Source organism: Propithecus coquereli, unplaced genomic scaffold (assembly GCF_000956105.1).
Source record: "Propithecus coquereli isolate 6110/MARCELLA unplaced genomic scaffold, Pcoq_1.0 Scaffold4, whole genome shotgun sequence".
NCBI lineage: Eukaryota > Metazoa > Chordata > Mammalia > Primates > Indriidae > Propithecus > Propithecus coquereli.
The window spans coordinates 8,102,225-8,118,171 of record NW_012149729.1 but is presented as its reverse complement, the minus strand read 5'-3'; the positions used below and the strand labels follow the sequence as shown (position 1 = coordinate 8,118,171).

Below are 15,947 nucleotides of genomic sequence, written 5' to 3'. Positions count from 1 at the left end.
AAGAAATGTTTTATGGCTGATTCACTTTCACCTGATATGTGCACAACATTTTAAGAGAATGAATTAGTCTGTTTGAATCATCTTTACATGTTCCTTTTAGTGAGGAAGTCAAAGTTGGTTAAATGGCTAGCACTATTTCAGAAAGCAAAAATAACAGAAATGGTAAAAAGACATTGAATATTGAAAGCCTGATCCAGGCACATCACAGGATTAAATGTATCAAGACAGAAACATATGAAAAATGAAAGTATTTCTGGAGTTACTACCAATATAAATATTAAAATTGCTCTCACAGCCAGATCTGGCAAGTTATATAGACAGGGAAGTGAAAGTAGTATATGCCAAGTCAATGGCATTGGAGTAAAGTGTAATTATAGAAAAACAATCTCAGAGTTCGACATTATTAGAGTTGGGAAATACTTTGGAGTTCATTAGTTCAACCCAGGAGTATGCTGGTAAATCGTCCAGGGGAGAAAATAAGCCCTGATTTGTAGTGTTTGCCCATTTCTGTGGTGTAAATATTCCTCCCACAAGGGCTGATTTCAGGCTACCAAGATAAGGTCACTGAAACGTGAGTTGGGAAGAGATGCATGCAATAGGCCGTCGTGAGCCAGTAGCAGAGGGCTCCAGCATAAACTCGCTCAACACTGTCATCTTACGAATAAGTAAGAGTTGAGGCAAAGGAGTCAGGTGACTTGCTTTGGATCATACAAATAATTAGCTGCACTGCCACAACTAAAACTATGTTCTCTCCCATGCTTCAGTTCAGAACTGTGAGTGCATTATGAGGAAAGGGCCATGATTGATTGATCAGTAAGCCCACCTGACTCCCCTAAACCCTGGTTAAGCTCCCCTTCAAGGACCTTTATAGGCCTTTCCACGTTGAGTTTAAATTGTGGTCTATCTCCCTTGCTGGTCTATCTCACTGACATTTGGAAAGTATTTTATTCATCTTTGTGTCTTCAGCACTCTGCACAGTATCTGACAGTATCTAACACATAGTAGATGTTCATAATTGTTTGTTGAGGGCATGAACAAACTATAGAGAACACTTACCGACCTACTGTGTGATAGTCATTGTTCTTAGTGGTTTACATGCATTAACTCATTGAATCCTTAGACTAATGCTCACAAGAAGTGAGGTAGGTACTATAATCACACCCATATTTTGGATGAGAAAATAGAGGCTCAGAGTTATTGCCCACGGTCACATAGATAGTGAATGGATTCAAACCTTGCAATCTGACTCACTTGGCCACTCAGCTGTCACTTAGTTAACTGGCAGTATCTTCAAAGTGTACAGCTCAGCAATAAATGCTTCTCTGACAGGTCTCCCTCCATTTGTTAGGAAGGACACAAAACATTTCCTGGAAAAGATCTAGTCTGACCAACACACACTCTTGGTAATAGGGAAAAGATTTTTATCAATTGGAATGATCAAGGAAATGGGGTGTTTTAGGTGATTAAATTTTCTCATTATCCAGAAACTGATATTTTAATTAAAAATCTTGTTGTTCACAATAGGCCCTGGTCCCATTTTTTCTTTAATTAAAAAATAAATTTAACCTTTCTTTGGTTTCTAAGTTTGAAAAATGGCATCACCATATGCTATCAGAGAATATAAAAAAAAGGTGTAGGAGATGAGGGTACTAACTCCAACGTGTGTTCTGCAAGGGTTTTTCCTTAAATAGAAAACGTATCCTCCTTCCCTACTGATTTTCTGTCTCATCAAATTAGAAAACAGAAAGCCCATTTCTACATTTTTACATTTTCTTGGATTCTAGTTCATTGGGGTTTAGTGCACTGTGTGACTTATGTACCAACCTTAAGATATGAAACTTATTTTAAAAACATAATGTAATATAATACCTCAGATTAAAAAAAAATCATTTTGAAGGCTCCTTCAAAACCCTAGAAGAAAAAAATGTCACTCACCCTTTACACTGCATTAATGTGCACCATCTAAGATGCAAATTGATTTTAATGCCATTTTCCTCCGTTTGGCAGTAATGGTTCATTTATTTTCTTCCTTTTATTATTTTCCCTACAGAAAATATGGTAATAAATTATTTATTAGGCTCATGTTTCCAATTTTGGAAGATGCACTGATACCATAACATTGAGAAGTGCTTTTCATTCTTTTTCCATAATATGTTCTAGAAGGTTTAGATAGGTATTTGCAGTGTGGTTTGTGCTTTGTATTTAAAGTCTAATAGAACGATTTGTCCCTAATCCTCCTTTTCTTCCATTCCTTGTCATTCCTTCTACCAGCGTGAGAAATTTTCTAGTACATTGCAAAACAATGAGAGTTATATATAAAAATAGAAGGTACAACTTTCTACATTTATATACACTGTATATCAGTAAAAGTGCTTTCAGAGTTGAGATCTCTTTTTCATCCTTCAGTCATGTGAGGATATCGGACCCTGGGACTCAGAGGTGGATGAATTGCCTGAAGTCACCTAGCCAGAGGGGAAAAGGACTAGAATCAGAGGTCCGATTGTCCGGCTTCTGTTCTGATGTGCCCTCCCTGGTAGCTCTGGAAGCTGCTTCAGTACAGTGAAGTATTTAAGAGCATCGATGGGTTCCTTTCAGCCAGATGTGGAATCGAATCCCTGTTCTAATTGTGTGACTTTTGGCAAGTTTACTCGTCTAGAAGAGGAGGATAATAATACTTCCTTCTTCACAGGGTATCGATGAAGAGTAAATCAAAGGGTTTAGCAGAATGCCTGGCACATGGTAAGCACTCGATCCATGTTACTGTTATCTTTATTATCATACGGTTTATAGCTCTTCCAATCCTTTGTCTTGCTCTCTGGTCCAACAGCAGTTTTCTAGCTTTGCTTATTCCTTCAAAGCCTGTATCCCCAATCAGATGCCTTCATTTGGACCCTGAAAATCATTGTGTTCTTGACTTTCTGCTCTGGGTTTCATGAATGGGAAGAGAAAGTCACAACACATTGTGTCTGGTCGTGAAGGAGCCCCGCGGAGTTAATAAGCAATCTGTTCATTCATTTCTTGCTGACCTCACTTTGCATGCCCTGCTGTAGCTATCCTAAACCTCTTCCTCCACCCAGAAGTCCCTGGACCTTCCTCTGTGCCCATCACATTCAGCAGATGACCATGTACCCTAATTTATTTTTAAAGCACTGAGGACATATGCCCTGAATTCCTTCAGTATTCCCATATCTTCATCTGTCTTCTCATCCTCTCTTGCTGTCTCAGAAAGAGTGACCTCACTCATGCTCCAGGACTCTTGGGAATGCCTCTTTTTGCTCGTTTGGAATTCCTCATCCTCCTTCAAGACTCAGCTCCAGCATCATCTCCAGGCTGGTTGGTCTCCCTTCCTCTGCATTCCCATAATTGTCTATTAACCCGTGACCTTTACCAAGCGACTGTGAGCTTCCCAGGTAAGGGCACTGCATCGTTGTATACACCCAATAAACTTGAGTAGAAGAAAAGGAAATCCTACAAATAAGCATATGTCTTTCCCACAATTTAAGAATAAACTCCTCTTGACCCTGTCATTGCATCTGCTTGTCCTTCCTTTGACAGACATTCCACGTCTTCACCATACATTCCTTACCAATTTAATATCCAACACCACTATCGAAACTACTTTCTTGAAGGTCAACAAAGAGATTCCACATGGACCTGGAATAAGTACCTGGAATAAGAAGTCTTTCTTCTTGAGACCCTCACTTGGCTTCTGTGACACAGTGCAAGATTGGCTCTCTTGATGCCTCGCTGACCTCAACTTTCTTTGGTCCCTTCACTGATTTTTCCATTGTGGGTATTCCCTGAGATTCGGTTCATTTGCCTTCTCTTCTTTCATCTAATCCCTACATGAACATAGGCATTCTCAGTTTTAACCATCACCTCTATGCAGATGACATACAAAGTTTATTTCTAATCCAAATAGAGTCCCATTTACTCTGCCAATCAAATTCTGAATTTTTATTCCTTCTAGTGCAGCAATGGCAGGTACCTGACACTCGTGCTTCCACGTGCCACTGTCTAACCAAAGACAGATATTGTTTCACCCAAGACTGATCATGGCACTTTCCCAGTAAGGGCAGGCTTCTTACGATCCTTCTCATTTTCCACCTCTATTCCTTGGCACAAGTGCTCTGTCTGTTCAGAATTTTCATTTTTCACTTATTCCAGGTACTACTTCCTGGTAAATGATATAAAAACTACTAGTCATCCCTGTAGTAGAACATGCACTCATTTCCAACCAGCACATCAAACTCAACATGTTTAAAACCAACTTATCATGTTCCCTTATCATCAGCCTAATGTCCTACTGCTATCTACCCTAGTTTTATGGCTTGTCCCACTTTTTCCAGATGACTGTTAATCATCTTTGCCTTCTTTTTTGTACTCTACCCATTAAGGTATCAAATCTTACTTATTCAAATATTTCTCTCATTCATCCCTTCCCTTCTATTCTTGAGGCCATTATCTTGGTTCTGGCCCTTATTTCCTCATTATGGGATATAATAATGGCCTGTCAACTGGTCTTCCCATTGCCACGTTCTCTCTGCTCTAAACTACCTTGCCTCCAGATCAATCTTCCTAGAGTAAAACCTTGGTTATATCACTCTCCAGCTCACAACCCTCCCATAACTTTTTATTACCTATGAAATACAGTTCCTAATTCTTAGAAACTTAGTAGAGTAAAATTATCTTTGATTTTGATTCAAAAAGATTTGGATTCAAGTAATGGCTACTACATTTAACTATCATGTGACTTTGAACTTATTGCTTAATTTTTATTCACTCTTTATTCAATATATATTTGTTTAACATCAGCCATGTTTCAGGCCCTCTACCAGGTATTTGGGATAGAATGATGAGCCAAACAGACCTTGCCTGTTTTCTCCTGGACCTCACAACATAATGACCTTGTTCCTATTTCTCATAATCATAATAATCCTAAGTATAGGCCATGTCTTTCTCCTCTGATGCTTGTAGCTTTTGGTTTGCACTGTGCAGGGTATTGTGATGCCAAATACAGTATCATACTTACCGACATGTGTGCTATTGCTTACACACTGTAGCTTCACTGAAGGGCAGAGGCCATGCTGCATTTCCCACGGTGCACGCACAGAGCCCTGCACACACTAGGTGCTGAGTGAATTCTGTTGTGGTTTTTGTAGACCCAGGGTTAGTCTTTGGCATAGTTATAATGCCTAATATATTTTTAGAGGCTCTCTTTGTCCTGTCAGAATTATACTCTTTATAATAACAAGTAATAGCTATTTAGTTTCTATTCATTCTAAGGCCTCTCCTTTCTAACCCACTACCTGGCCTGTAGCTATTATAAGTAGAACTCACAATGTTCATAACTTGTGTATCTCAAGTTTTTAAAAACTGAATAACAAATCTCCTCAGGCTTCCTAGTAGAAATATTGTCCATGTGCATACAATGGAGTGTTAAAATAATGTTCTTTCTACTAAATAGCTTTTTGACTTGGTAATGAACAATATGTTGTTTTCCCTGAGAAGTAGTTCTATGACTTTAGTTCTGAAGATTATATTTTATTTTTTACATTTTTCAGCCTGCTGTTTTTAGGTTCCCAGTGATCTTACGTTAAGCATTTGTCTGTCTGAAACAATAGGTTAACTATAGCCAAATTATAACCATACCTTTCCTCTGCACACAAAATCCTATAAACAGCATGTGATCATATTGCTTCTAGAATTTATGATTGTTTTCTTCCAAAAGGAAGCTAAATTTAGCCTAGTAATTCTTCATGCTCCCAAGGAAACAATGCCTGCTGTGATTTCTAGAATAAATGAATCTGAACCACAGTTCCTCTACTTTGACTAACTGAGAAAGTTTAAATATCAGCCTAGTCATTAACCACAGATATTAAACCACATCAAACAACCAGCAAGGGGTTAAGAAAGAAATTTGCTGCATTTCTTATTTCATCGCTGAGTGAGTCTAACTCAGTTGCTGTGTCGAACTTAATACAGAACATTGTTTGCGTCTCATAATGATTCTCTAAAATTACTCGTTCATGGCTTGAGTTCTAAAATTAAACTATGTGGAGTCATGTCCAACTGCACAATGCATCTTTATGTGCAACTAGCTAGAGTTTTTTGTTTTAATTCTATGTAAAAATTCCAGTTAGGAAGCTTTATTTTCTAATAGTTTAACTAGTAGAGTTCTTTCAGTTTTTTCTCGTCTGCTTCTAACAACTGAACTGCTCTTGCCTTGAACGTGTTTTGGCAGATAAACTTCTCACAATGAAGGCCTCCGCTGTGCTTGCACCTGGCATTCTTGCGCTCCTGTTCGCCTTGGTGCAGGGGAGCGATGGGGAGTGTCAGGAGGCACTCGTGAAGTCCGAGATGAATGTGAACATGCAGTATCAGCTTCCCAACTTCACCGCGGAGACACCCATCCAGAATGTCGTTCTACATAAGCATCACATTTACCTCGGTGCCATTAACTACATTTATGTTTTAAACGACAACAACCTGCAGAAGGTTGCTGAGTACAAGACTGGGCCCGTGCTGGAACACCCAGATTGTTTCCCGTGTCAGAACTGCAGCAACAATGCCAACTTATCAGGTGGCGTTTGGAAAGATAACATCAACATGGCTCTGCTTGTTGACACGTACTACGATGACCAGCTCATTAGCTGTGGCAGCATCAACAGAGGGGCCTGCCAGCGACACGTTCTTCCCCCTGATAACCCTGCTGACATACAGTCAGGGGTTCATTGCATGTTCTCCCCCCAGGCAGAAGAAGAGCCCAGCCAGTGTCCCGACTGCGTGGTGAGCGCCCTGGGAGCCAAAGTCCTCCTGTCTGAGAAGGACCGGTTCATCAACTTCTTTGTGGGCAATACCATAAATTCTTCTTATTTTCCAGATCATCCATTGCATTCGATATCGGTGAGAAGGCTAAAGGAAACACAAGATGGTTTTAAGTTTTTGACAGACCAGTCCTATATTGATGTTTTACCTGAGTTCCGAGATTCTTACCCCATTAAGTATGTCCACGCCTTTGAAAGCAACCATTTTATTTACTTTTTGACGGTCCAAAGAGAAACTCTTGATGCTCAGACTTTTCACACCAGAATAATCAGGTTCTGTTCCGTGGACTCTGGATTGCATTCCTACATGGAAATGCCTCTGGAGTGCATTCTCACCGAGAAGAGAAGAAAGAGATCCACAAGGGAGGAAGTGTTTAATATCCTTCAAGCTGCATATGTCAGTAAGCCTGGGGCCCAACTGGCTAAGCAAATAGGAGCCAGTTTGAATGATGACATTCTCTTCGGGGTGTTCGCACAAAGCAAGCCGGATTCTGCGGAGCCGATGAATCGATCAGCCGTCTGTGCCTTCCCCATCAAATATGTCAATGAATTCTTCAACAAGATTGTCAACAAAAACAACGTGAGATGTCTCCAGCATTTTTATGGACCCCATCACGAGCACTGTTTTAATAGGGTAAGTCACATAGGTTCCTCCCTTACAAATTAGGAGGTATAAATCAGAGTAAGTATCTGTCTAGAAAAGAAGATCAAGGGCGTTTTTATGCTTGATAAATGGTTTTTATCCAAAATATTTGCAGATTCTGTCCAAGAAAATTTAGAAATGGAATCTTCATGTACAACTAAAATCCTTAAAAGCTTAATGTGGTAACTAAAAGAAAAAAAATATTTTTACAATTTGGATTTGCATCCTTGCAACACTTCAGATTATTAAAGTTATTTCTCATACAAGCTTTAGTAGTTTGGATCAGATACATACAGATTTTAACACAACAGCAAATCTTATAAAAACAATAATTGAGATCTATGTAGTCTTTGCAACATTTAGGAGATTCGTAGGTTTTAAAGAATTTTCCTGTGAAACCCCATTCTTTCACTGAAACATGAATGATTGATCTATATTCTTGATACTACATAAAGATACTTAACTAAAAAAACTCTTCTGAAGTGTTGGTAAAGAAAACATTTTTAAATGAGCTAATATGCTTCTCTAAATAACCTGGAAAAGTAGAAAGGAAATCTTTGCTCCCAAATCCTTCCTTTGGATCTTGACTTTAATTATGGACTTCCTTCTTGCAAAGACATGTGTCTACCAAGTTCTAGTTTGATACTTTACATGCTTGATATTTGATATTTATAAACATAAATATTTTGATTGATGATTGTTTGTACTTATATGAAATGATATTTTCATAGGAGGTGCTAGCGATATTTTTGGTGTTTTGATTTAAATATAGTAAAAGCTATCAGCTATACTGCTAGAGGGTTTGTCCTGCTAGTCATTTGATCACTTGGTGCCAGAGGAAGAGCACCAAAGTGAGAGTTTATTGTGGCCTTGGGCTTTCTTGTACTGGACCCAGATTTGGACATACAGACCTGGCTAGGATCATAATTGAATGAACAAATAGTATAGTTTTTCTAAAGACAGTTTGACTTTGGAAAGGTATGTCTCACTTACGTTGGCAATTTTCTATCTAAGAAATAAAGGTTATAATTGCAAGCAGGAAGAACATTAAATATGTCCTTGATAAGAGAAAATATGTAATTTTCTGAGGGGAATACCAAGGGCATATTAATTCAGAAACATTTGGTTGACTTGCTGAAATGTCTGGGAGACTTACCGAGATGGAAACTCTAGTTAACCTTTTCATGAAGCTAGGAAAATACCTACAAGAAAGTCATTTCATCTTTTAGTGAACTAAAGACAAACTTCCCTCCCCACCCCTCTAAAGTCTATGAATGTACATCACATCCATGCACATATATCCCAACCAAGACTAATTTCCCCCTGCACGCATTTAACACACGTTGCAAACTCTGTAAGTAGTAATGGAATTCCTCGTGAGGCTGCCCCCTTTTCTTCACTAGAAAATGCGAAAGAATCAAAGGAAACAAAACAATTTTCAGAAACCTGGAATTAGGAAATAAAAGTGTAATATTAATAACATTACAGAGAAAATACTTTTCCTGCATCCAATAAGTTGCTTCAGAAACACAAGTTTAAAAGGGGTCTATTAGGAATTCCTCCAGGGCTTCTAGAGCACATGACTTTGCTATTTAAATCTTATTCTGTTAAAAATTAAAAAGACACTTTTCTTTATGAAGGTATATTGATGCCTCATCTCATTTTTAAATTTTGTTCATTTCAGTCCCCCCCGTGTAAAAACTACTTCTCGATTCTAGAAATTCTGAAAACACATTTGAACTTTATCCTACCCCTTTGACTTTTTTTAGTGTTCCAAGGGAAACAAAGAGGCGGGATTATCCAGTGAAATTCAGGTCAGTTTTATCGCCCAGGAAAAATGCCCAAAATGCACTAGCCACACCTGAAACCATTATCACTCCCATCACAAAAATTCTTGTGGGAAACAAGGTAGAACTTGCCAAAATAGCCTTCTTACAAGGGAAGCCAACTTTTGCACCGGCCAAATTCCATAAAGACAAATACCTTCAAACCTCCCCTATTTATTTGCCTGTTTATCTTCTCTTTTTACTAAAGATAAAAATTCTTCGGAGACTTGAGACTACACACATTCTCTGTTTTCATGTACCCAGGCCACAGAAAGACCTCAGATCGTTCCAATAATCAGCATATAATCATTTCCCCTCTTTATCTTATTTTTTATTTTTTTTTATTTCAGCATATTACGGGGGTACAAATGTTTAGGTTACGTATATTGCCTTTGCCCCACCCGGGTCAGAGCTTCAAGCATGTCCATCCCCCAGACAGTGCGCACCGCACCCATTAGGTGTGCATATACCCATTCCCCCACCCCCCTCCCATCTGCCTGGCTTAAAATGAAGGCACCTAGAGCCATTCATCACACAAAAAATGATTTACAAGATCAAACCTGTTTAGAAAGACTCTAAGCAATAAGATGACTCTGTTTTGGCTTGGCAGATTTACTTGGCAAGCTATCAGATGACCCTACTAATAATTTCTTGGAACTGAGTTTTTAGTTTGGCATAAACTTTGGTGAATAGACAGATATATTATAGTTTTGTTTTTAACATCTCTAATATGTTTACAGAGGGACTCTGCATGTTCTGTGGACAGGGTTAACACATTCACTGCCATGTGAGTTGTATTTAACTCACGCTAGTTTTGAGCCCGGGGCCTCGCGAAACATATGTCACTCACATCTCTTCACCTTGGGAGCTGCAAGAAAGATTTTTCAGGCTGCATATAACTCATGCACAGAAACCAATAAAAAATAACAAATTTTTCATTAAATTAGAAAGGATCGTTTAAATTGTTTCGTTAAATTAGAAAGGATTTTTTTCAAAGTTTTTATTCTGTTTTCTTAATAAAACACCGTGGCTCCATGGAAAATTTTTTTTTCTAGTGTGGCAGTCAGTGTGTTAAGAAAGCTGAAGCAGTAACTTTCCATTTAGGCTTCTGCCCAGTTATCATTGTTCAAACATTGCCACAAGAAGGGTTTTCTGGCCCTCCTTGAGGTCCCTGCCATGTGCAAAAATTGTTTCTGTCACAGGAGCAGACAATGAAAGTGCCAGGAAAGGATTACATCCTAGGGGTCCAGCAGGTGTATCAAGCCTGACTTGCTTATTTAGGATCACATATTACGTTGCTTTTCCAATTCTCACATTTCACGCACCTATGCAAACTCTTCACGCGCATATGCTCATACTGAAGACATCGTAAAAGCCCTCTTTTGAGCCATCTGATCATTCTGAGAGTACATCATCTTCACCCGTAAGTTCCTTGTGCTTCGGAACTCCGTCTCCTCACATAATGCTGTTTCTGGAAACTTATCCCAAGCCACAGGTACCCATTCATGGAATACCAGTGTTGTTGATTATATCAGTTGTTCTATAAGGATATATTCTTGATCTTCACACTGTAACCATTTTTATGTTGCTTTTGAAAGTGATTCTGAAAGAATTCATTTACAGTGACTTCCAACACTGAGAACTATGAGATTACACACGCACAAATAATTACTAAATCTGTTTTAAATATCTTTACTGCTTTTTTTTACTCATTCATCAGTCAAACTCTATAAGCTTCCTAAATTAGTATTGATTGAAGTTGTTTTAGGCTAATGCATATTCCCTAAACAGCACACTATTATTCAAAATAAAGTCATAGAGAAAGTGGCCCATAATATGGAGACTTTGTAAAGACCCAAATTTAGGGAGAAAAAAACCTCATCTTCTGTTTGGAAATAAACAGTGCTAAAAGTTCAGTTCATTTGCTTAAAATTAACTGGAATCTCTAACAGTCTCATCTAAGGGGTTTATTAAGATGAAAATTTTAGGAAGAAAACTAGAATCAGCACACATTGGCCCAATGTCCTACAAATGAGACTCAATATTGAATAAGGGATTTTTTTTTTAAACCTGAAAGCAGCAAAGATCCTGTTCCCTAAGTAATAGTATATTTACTAATAGAAGTGGAATAGTACATTTTGGAAAGATTTTTAGTCAAAGCTGAAATTAAAAAAGGGTTCTTGAAGTAACTCGCACCTTTTGGGAAATAAATGAACACATGATGCTGTTTTCCTTGCAGTCCTATTATCCAAGTTTTGCTCTATATGAAAGCATGTAAAAGACTTGTAGCAAATATTTTCACCAACATCTTGGTCACCTTAATGACCAATGATGGATCAACTGAAGGGGAAAAGCATGACATTTGGTGCCACACAAGCCTGGCTGTAGCCCTGGTTCACTGCATACTGGCCGTGTGACCTCTGCCACATTACTAAACTTCTTAGAGCCCAGGTCTCCTTTGTAACATGCAGATAACAATACCTACTTCACAGGGCTTTGTGAAAATTTGGCGTAATGGGTATAAATTACCTGGCACAATAATATGACCATAAATTTAGCTCTTTGACCTAATGGAAGAAGACTGAACTCAGAGATGTGGGTTCGAATCGCAACCCCACCATTTCCTACCTGGATGGCCATGAGAGCATTATTTAACCTCCGAACCCATCATCCTCTATGCAGGACTATTGTATAGACAGAGGCAATAATGTCTGTAAAAGGTCCCAGCTTAGTCCTTGGCACAAATAAATAACTACTGTTTTAAGGAACACTGGTGTAAAGAAAGGCAAATTCACGTGATTGATTGGTTTCTGGCAGAGGCACATTGTGGTTCTATTGCTTAGAAGGGTCTTTCACTTCCCTCCCTACCTGTTATGAGTGACTCACCTCCATAATGCTTAATCTGTGTAAGTCCTTCTTAAAATTTAATAGTTCCAAAAAAAAAAAAATAGGTGAGGAGCAGTGGTGGTTTGAGGGGGTGTGGGTACTAGGGGTGTGGAGAAAGACAATTGAATCAAAACTGTACTACGGTCAAGCTAGAAGGTGTAAGTTCTCCTTTCCCTGACTTTCAGTTCTAACTCCCCATGACATTATAAGATTTTATGCTCATGTGCTTTAAGTCGTACTTTTATACATTCAAGAATTTGTAGATAATGCAGATTTAGAAAAAGTCAGCTTCATAGGTTGTTTGTACTAAGCTTCCTTGTTTTAAAATATTATTTATACTCCAATTCAAAGAGTAGCCAACTGCTTCCCAAAATAAAGGAAACTTAAGGTAGTAATTTTCCATCTCCGTTTCAGAGTGCCAAAGTTAAAGGGTCACCACTCACAGCCATCAAAGGAAGAAAGCAAAGTGATTAGAACAATTTTAAATGAGGACAAAAACCAAAACAAGATGCAAACAAGGAGTAATAGGAATAGGCAGAAAAATAAACATACACTGATGTTTCTTTATTACGATTATAAAGATGATAGATGAGTAAAATTGAGTTACATTTAAGTTGTAATGGAAGAAAATAATTGCAGCCTTCCATCAGGAAACCACAAGGACCATTATTGATCTGTCCTCCTCAGGGCATGTCTCGTAATATTTAATAAAATAAACAAAGATTTATAACTTTTATAGGCCACATATCTGTAATCTCCCACACCAGCTGAACTGCGAATGTGGAGTCAATGTTACAAATAACATCCATGTAATTATGCTGGTTTGGCATGCCTTAGTTCAACAATCTAGCACTCTCAAGAGAATGTATTTAGTGTTAGGGATGAAAAATGTGAAGTCAGATTATAGAGTTTTTTACTTCCTATGCTTAGAAATGAGAGAATGTTATCCCATATGAAAAATGCTGTTCAGGATTCTTCGTTCTTAATATTAGACAGTCCTCCAAACCTAAACACTAAGTATCTTGGCCATATGCCAAATGTAATAGCTACCAAAGCAAAATCTTTCAAGAAAGAAAATCCTTTTGGTATAAGGATTCAGTATACTTTTAAAAAAAAAATCTAAGTAGAAATTTATTAATTTCACATTTGATTGCTTTTTCTTCTCTAAACTATTCTCTCCTTAGGCTCAGGGAGTCGCCGCTTTCTAACTTCATTATTTGAATTCTCCATGCTACGCATTCCGTGAAAAGTGGCAAATTGTATTATTTTATTAAAAGAAATTTAAAATTAATTTCTTTCCAGAATTTTGTAACACTCTCTGAGATCACTGGGCACACCCCGGGGGTGTTAGAAAACATATTACAGAATGAGCCACGAATGGCTTTTCCCTCTTCCCCTTCTTCCCGCTAACTCCTCTTTAAACCATTACGTGGCTCATTCACAGGTGCCCCCACCCCAGGAAAGATGAAAAAGCAAAGAGGCGTGATGTTTTTATAAGCTAACAGCAAGAGAATGCAGTTAATGCTGAAACTGTCACCAAAAATTTAGATAGGCTTTACCTGTGCATTATATTGATTCATGATGGGATCGATACTGTCTCCCACTTGGGTGGGTAATTAAGAGTTAGCTATGGCACATGTGTTTTAAATTAATTCTTCGTTCTTCTTAATGTCTTTCAAAGCAGGTGGTATGACCTGTGTTTTATTTACCTAATTGATTTCTACATGGAGATTCATTTGGTAACATTGTTACAGCAAAGACTAAGGAGTTCATGCAAAAAGAAATACGTCTTTAAGTTGATTTTTGAAAAGTACAAATGTTAATAAAACTTTGGAGCCACAGCTCTGATACGTGATATTTTCCTTGCCATACTGCGTGATCAGGGATTTCTGGAAGCATGTGGGATCCTGCATGTTGATAAGGATATGAATCCCCTTAAGTAATAATGGATTTTTTGCTCAGAACACTATTTAACATTTTGGGTGTTGCACCCTTACTTCAGACTTCTCTCTCTCTTATCAGCGGCATCCCACCCTGCATTATCTCCTCACTCTAGTAAGAAAAATGGGGACCTGTCAGAATTTGGATAAAAGACCCACCAGGAATCCCTGCCATTGCTTATTCATGGATTGGCACAGATACTAATTGAGTGGGTACGTGGAGTCCAGAATGACTCAGTGCCCAGGTATGTGCTGTAAGTCACATCTCCAGCATCCAGGGAGGGCTGTGACATGCTCCTTATCAGGGAAATGAAACCAAGGGCTCAGCTACTCCTGAAGTCATTAAAACTGTCTTGATTTTTTTTAATAGTGACTGTGGTAAGCGATTCTAGGATCCTGGATACATTCCAGTCTGCTAATTATATATTTTTTCTAACTAAAATGTTCCAGGCAGGTTCATTTGCAAATGAATTACTTGCTGAACTGTGTTGACTTCCTAGTCTAAAAGCCTTACTCTGCCTTAGGAAGCAGTTTACTGCACTTCACCCCAGACCTAGGCTAACGGAGCAGATGAAGTATGGCTACCCATATATACTTCAAAAATATTCTCCAATCTCTCAACAAGAGGAAAGAAAAATGCCTAACAATTGCATGCTCGTGTAGAATAAAGGCTTGTAAACCATTCTTAATGTTCACAAGTCGGGGAAAATGGTTTATGAATGGTATAACTACAAAACAAAAAACATACATTCTGAATTCAGACTAAAGTCTGACTTCAGTTGTCTTATTTGGGTAAATCATCAAAATATTCATCAATCAGGGGACATTAAAATGGGAGATGAAACTTCAAATTGTGCCCCAGGTGAAAGAGATGAATTAAGGTCAGTTTTCATTTGTAAAGCATTCTTTTCTAGAGCTGATTTTGTGAAAATTAAGTTTGCTGAGTTGTCATCTCAAGATACATAGGGTATTCATGATCAGCTGGAATTTGTGTCTGTGTACCAGAAAAGTGTAAATCTGTATGATATTAAATTTTCTAATGACGTTTCAAATTTAAAATGTCCAATTAACACTTGCATCTAGCAATCAGTCTAGTAACTAAACTATAGGTGAAGTCATGCTTAGGAAATGGGGAAAATGCAAAGATTAAATTGGTCTGAGCGAATCAATAGTATTTAGTGCTAATGCACTAAGCAGATTACAAGCACTAATGCAGTGGCAGTCAATAGCAAAAACGAATATCTCTAAAAGTTATCTTGACGATAAAATGTGCAATATTTTCCATTTATCTTAAGCTAATTACATTACGTGCTTGTTCTTCCATCTTATTAGTTTAAGCCAAGTGCTAGAAGCCTAACCATTTTATTTAGTGCATAAAATGACCAAAAACTTGTCATCATTATTTTCGGCAAGAGGTAGAGCAAAGGATTTATTCATAGAACCAAGATGCAACAAGAAATTCAACAGATATTCATTGAGTTTTTTTTAACCCTGCTGGTATTATAATGGGGAATGAGCTAGACATGTGACTTATCTTCATGAAGCAGACAGACCAGTGAAGATGACAATAAAGCATGTTATATCAATAAACAAATAAATCATGGTAATTTATGAAAATATACTATGAGGGAAATAAACATCTGTGAATGCAAATGAGAAGGAACATCTAACTTTGGTGGTTTAGTCACAAAAGGCTGCCCCAAGGAGGTGAAAGTTAACTTTAACATAAAGCTTAAAATTTTAGAAGTAGTAATGTCTTTAGTATGTGGGCAAATACGTAGCCAGTGTTTATTAAACCAATAATCATTACCTATTTCATAAGCTT

The 15,947-nt window shown here is 37.9% G+C and overlaps 1 protein-coding gene across 3 annotated transcripts in view; it reads left to right on the top strand.

Annotated features, from left to right (window-relative positions):
* Positions 1–15,947, top strand: part of MET (MET proto-oncogene, receptor tyrosine kinase) — a 105,283-nt gene that overhangs the window by 18,380 nt on the left and 70,956 nt on the right. For 2 of the 3 annotated variants that reach the window (XM_012652780.1, XM_012652778.1), the window contains exons 2-3: positions 2,690–2,739; positions 6,245–7,461. In XM_012652780.1, the coding sequence (XP_012508234.1) occupies positions 2,697–2,739; positions 6,245–7,461 (1,260 nt within the window). In that variant the 5' untranslated portion in view covers positions 2,690–2,696. The remainder of the gene's footprint in view (positions 1–2,689; positions 2,740–6,244; positions 7,462–15,947) is intronic. The other variant, XM_012652779.1, reaches the window with a different exon arrangement.